Below are 5,104 nucleotides of genomic sequence, written 5' to 3'. Positions count from 1 at the left end.
AGCAATGCGAAGGGAGAGCTCTTCAAGGAGCCAGACTGGGGAGATCTCAAGTTTCCCAAATAGGCCAATGAAGTTCTATATTATTCTCAGCAAAAGCATGCCAACACGAATGGAGGTAGACAGAGTTGGCAGAAAACATAGCTATCAGGGGTTCAAGAAGGGTGTTTGAGTCAAACGAGAAGTTCCCATGGAAAAAGCAGGATCCAACACAGAAAACTAAGAGGTATTATAGAGAGCCAGGAAGACAGACTTCCAGTACAATGAGTCGGGGGGGGGGGGGGGGCGGGGAGAAAGATTTCCAATCCAGAGAGTCAGAAAATAATCCCCACTCATAAAAAGAAGAGCCAAGAAGAAGAGATTTCCAGACTGGTAGGTAGCTTTCAAACAAAGAAGCCTAGGACTCTAACCCAGCTTCTTACAAACAGCTGTTTGCCTGGCACTCTAACTGAGCTTCTTACAGACAAACATGGGAAGCCAACCCAACCTGTGTTTATCTGGGACTCTCTATCTCATCTTCTGGGATATACTCAGACCCTTAGGAATCAAAATCTGCCCTTACCAGCTTCCACGGACGTTTGTCCGGAGCAATGGTTCAGGAGTCGGACTCACCAATGGATCCCCGATCAATCAGTCAGGAGTGAAGATAAAGTCTTCAAAGGTATGCACTTAGGGTCCTGGGTGAGAGGTCTGGGGGTCCAATGATGAATCTGATCCTATCCAAGTTGAGGCCACCATAACTGTTAAAAGGAGAAAAATGATACTTGTTAAAGCATGGTAAGGAAGACTTTGGGGGGTGGTGAAGCTATGAAATTTTGCAGTGGAGGAAAGAGACTGGGCTCAACTCTGAATCCTGCATGGGCAAGAGGGACTTTATAGCTAAGGAGAAGGGTAAGGTCAATGAATGGAAAATTATTAATAGGAAACATCAGTGGTCAGGGGCAGGGGGGCTCTGACTAAACAGCCTAAAGGATTCTTGCTGAAAACAGGCAAGGGCAATCAGACGTCATCTTCTGGATGTTGCAGGAGGAGGAACCCAATCAGACATCAAGGGGGAGCGCTTCTTGCTAAACTGACTTAGAAAGGTTCTTGCTAAAACTACATTTTACAAGGATGTGTACATATGGCCCAGGGAAGGTTCAGAAGCCTAACTAAAGTCTGCCCAAGCAAAGAGTTTTTGTCACCTGTTGCTTCCTTTTACTCCACACAGAATACTTCTGACACCAGACATGTGGGGTTTTTCCTCCCACAACAACCAATTCTCCAACACCAGCAGCAATTCAATTCAATTCTAACACTAACTGGAGTTACAGCAGACCTCATGACATAAGATCTCAGTCTCATAAGACTGCCCCCCACTTCAGACCAATCACAAGTAGTGGGTCCCCATGTTACCTACAACTTCTGTCTGACTTGGCTACAAATTCTACGTTCCCATGACCCCCTCACTGGATTCAATCACTTGCTAGAACAGTTCCCAGAACTCAGAGAAACACTTACATTTACTGGCTTATTACATAATAAAGGATATAGTAAAGAACACAGATGAACAGCCAGACGAAGAGATACAAAGGGTGAGATCTGGAAGGGTCTGGCGCAGGAGTTTCTGTCCCAGTAAAGTTGGGGTGTGCCATTCTCAGCATGAAGATATGTTCACCACCCTAGAAGCTCTTCAAAGTCCATACTTTGGGATTTTATGGAGGCTAATCATATAGGCATGATCAATTATTAACTCAATCTCTAGCCCCTCTCCCCTTCCAGGAGAATAGGATAGGGCTGAAAGTTCCAAGCTTCTAACCATGGCTTGGTCTTTCTGGTGAGGGACTCCCATCCTGAAGCTATTCAGGAGCCTATCAAGAGTCACCTCTTTACGTCAAAAGACACTCCCATCACCCAGGAAATACCAAGGGCTTTAGGAGCTTGTGTCAGGAATAAGTCAAAGACTGAGTGTTAGAGAACACAAGATGCTCCTAGTGCTCTTATCATTTAGGAAATTACAAAGGATATTCAGAAGCTCTATACCAGGAACTGGCTACAGATATACATATATATTCCAAAAACCAAGATTAACGGATTTCACCTATAATCTTTTTGATGATGGCCACAAATTTCAGCATTTGAGTTTGAATCACTATTTACAGCATTACATCTACTTTACACATTCAAAATTACATTAAAAAACCCATGTGTACCTGGCGGTTTTATAGCTGAAGGCAATGACTAAAGAATGTTACATTTCTCAGTTTATAGAAGCGCAATGTTTTAATATTCTAAGAGTTCTTCTGCTAATGTAAGACTTCCAATTACATTTCTACAACAGAACTGCTCTCCCAGGCATTTTACATCAACTGAAAATGTCAATTTCATTACAGGACATTTAGAATTTGGGGATGTCATTTGGCTTTAGGAAATCTGTCCAGATTAAACAAAAATCAAACCCAGACACAAAATAATTGTATCGTACATAAAACTATTCCTAATTACTGTTTACCTACCAATGTAGGATCTTGTAAGTAAGCCACATTTATTTCAATCACAGTTAAATAAACGGTTGGTTTTAAACCTGCACCAGATTCATTCCATCATAATCAGGTAGCTGTTCCAAGAATTTCTTAGAAAAAGGCACTTGCTGCATTACAAAGATGCTGTGCTAGGTTCAATTCAGACTATGGTGCTCACTGATAACAATTTTTAAATTTAATCTGGGTCAAAAGAACCAGAATTAGGACAGGTGTCACTATCATAAAACAAAAGAAAACGTTTTATTGCTGATCTATGCTACATTTGGTTATTTAAGTTACCTTAATTTTCTCAAAGAATTTCTGAAGTAGCTTTTTTCCCATCTATCTTAACCTATCTGTAAATGTTTAAATACTTTAACCTCTGCAGCAGAGAGAATTTCTATTCGTATTTTACTTGCAAGGAAAATCCAAACAGCCCCTCATATTTTAATGGCACCTCAAACTATTCTTTTTTGTGACACTCTTTTTAGAGAAGCCTCCATTAGAAGTCTGTCAATTAATAAACTCGTTGCTCAGTTAGCAGAGAAATAACTGTACGTTAGTGGTTAAGAAACCCCATAATTGCAGCATTTAACACCTACTGTTGCTCTTAATGCCACCAGGCTGACTCACACTAATGAGCTCTCCAGGTGCCACTGTCTAACACAGGCCTGTCAAGATGAGCACTCAGCAGTGGAGTCTCCAGAAGAATTCATCCAATCACAGTACTTGCTTCCCACACATAAACAAAGAGAACTGATTTTTAGGTTCTTTGCCACAAGGAAATGCACTGAAAACAATTAAAGCATCACATGATCTGGGAAAGAATACTCCTTCCTTTCTTTACAGTGAATCCTGAATTAGATTTAAAAAAAAAGCTACTTATAAAGATATTTCCTCGGGTTAGTACTGGATCTCCCAACACATGCTGTTTTAACCCTGTAATTTAAGTATCAAAACCACAACACCCAATGCGCCAAAACGCGAACTAGAGACAAAAGGACCGTTCTTACTTCTTTGGCGATCGTGGTTATAAATCACGTACCTGCGGAGCATTCGAGTTGAGTTATACACTGGATGATGCAGCCCAAAGTGGGCGAGGATCTCCAACCATTCAGAGTCAAGGCCGGTGCCCAGGTCCATCGAGCCCTTAACAATATCCCCGTCCCAACTCCTCCCCAGCCCAGGAATCACAAACTCCCTGGCCTCCAGAATCTTAACCCTGGTTTTCATACTAGTCTCCAGAACCTTAACTCCAGGTGTTTTAGGCTCCCACCCCACCTCAAAAAATGTTCACAACATTGTAATGGCATTTCTCTTCAGAATTTATGCTCCCGACCGCGACCTCCGACCCAGTGTGTCTCCCTCCTGTCCCCTGGGAGGCGAAGCTCCCCTTCCTTTGTACCCCCTCCCGGCAACCCTACTCACAAGCTGGCAGCGTCGGGGGGCAGCGGGCTCGACAGCGCCCTCCAGCTCGGCGCTGGTAGTTTCCTGCGACTGCAGTCCAGCAGAGGGATGCGGCAGGAGCAAGGCGCGGGGCAGAGGCCTGCCCGAGCGGCCGGCAGCAAGAGGAGGGCAGCCTGGGCGAGGAAAAGGAGCCGGGAAAGTGGTGTGGACCGACAATCCAGCAGCGGCTCCTCCTGGACGCCTTGTGGCGCCGGCGCCATTTTCCACCCCCCGACCTGGACCCAGCCGAGAAGAGCCGCCAACTAGAAAGAAAGCTCGGCGGAGACGTTTGGTGGCTGCGCTGCCACCCCAGGGCCCGGCTGTCGCCTGGACCCTCCGAAGGCAGGAGAGGGGCGGATTCGCACAGCAGCGGGGGCGGCGGCCGAGGATACACGGCTAAGGCCCTACGGACGACGCTCCTCCGCCCCGCCCCGCGACGCAACGTCTTCACGCACACGAGCCAGCCAATCGGTGCCACAGAACGAGGTCGCGCCGGGGGCGGGACTCCGTGAGGAGGCGGGGCCGGTGAGTGGGAGTTTCTTAAGGAGGATTTTAAGGTGTCCGGCACGTTGTGGCGCCAGTTTGGTGTTCTGCTGTCAATTTTCCGCTGGAGGGCGCAGTAGCTTCTTAAGAGGAAGAGCGGCTAAAGCTCTGCGAGTCCGAAGTCTTGATTTGGGGGATATTTACTATAATAGTAGAAAAGGATCTTTCTTCTGGGCTCCAAGGAAGGGGAATGATAGAAGGGCTACCTTCCTAGTCGCGGACTCTGAAGGTATGTTACCTGGCGTTGGCCTCCAGAGCCCAGTTGGGGCCGCCGCTGCCCCTTCCTGCTTGTCTGCTGCTCCTGCAGTCCTCCAAGTGGGTGACAACTCCCACTCTCTTAACAGGAAGCATGTTATCGCTATCAGTTGATTGACTGCTATCAGTTGATCAGCTCCTGAAGGAAGAGGCCCTCTTTATTCATCTGTGTACCTCCAGCTTCTATTTTAGCCTGGAGTTTAATAAATGTTGATGGGACTGCACCTGCGAGGCATGTCTCTAAGGAAAATACCCTGCCTTCCTCTGTTTCAGAGAAGCTGTCCTTTATGCTCACACTCAGAAAAGCAAGTGGAACCTATAAAGAGGATGTTAAATAGTCAACAAAGCGAAGGCTGGGTGTT

The 5,104-nt window shown here is 46.1% G+C and overlaps 1 protein-coding gene across 5 annotated transcripts in view; it reads right to left on the bottom strand.

Annotated features, from left to right (window-relative positions):
- Positions 1 to 4,380, bottom strand: part of LRIG2 (leucine rich repeats and immunoglobulin like domains 2) — a 63,547-nt gene extending 59,167 nt beyond the window's left edge. The window contains exons 1-2 of one of the 5 annotated variants that reach the window (XM_081815699.1): positions 3,927 to 4,058; positions 560 to 737 (exon numbers count right to left, since the gene is read on the bottom strand). Coding sequence is in view for 3 of the 5 variants with exons in the window: in XM_081815698.1 (XP_081671824.1) it covers positions 3,927 to 4,165 (239 nt within the window). In the remaining 2 variants the exon portion in view is untranslated. Of the gene's footprint in view, positions 1 to 559; positions 738 to 3,926 lie in introns of all 5 variants that reach the window. The other 4 variants (XM_081815700.1, XM_081815698.1, XM_081815697.1 and 1 more) reach the window with 4 other exon arrangements.
- Positions 4,381 to 5,104: the final 724 nt, after the last annotated feature.

This window comes from Leptonychotes weddellii, chromosome 4, assembly GCF_054177405.1.
Source record: "Leptonychotes weddellii isolate Sample4059 chromosome 4, ASM5417740v2, whole genome shotgun sequence".
NCBI classification, from domain to species: domain Eukaryota; kingdom Metazoa; phylum Chordata; class Mammalia; order Carnivora; family Phocidae; genus Leptonychotes; species Leptonychotes weddellii.
This window is presented reverse-complemented; position numbering and strand designations above follow the sequence as displayed.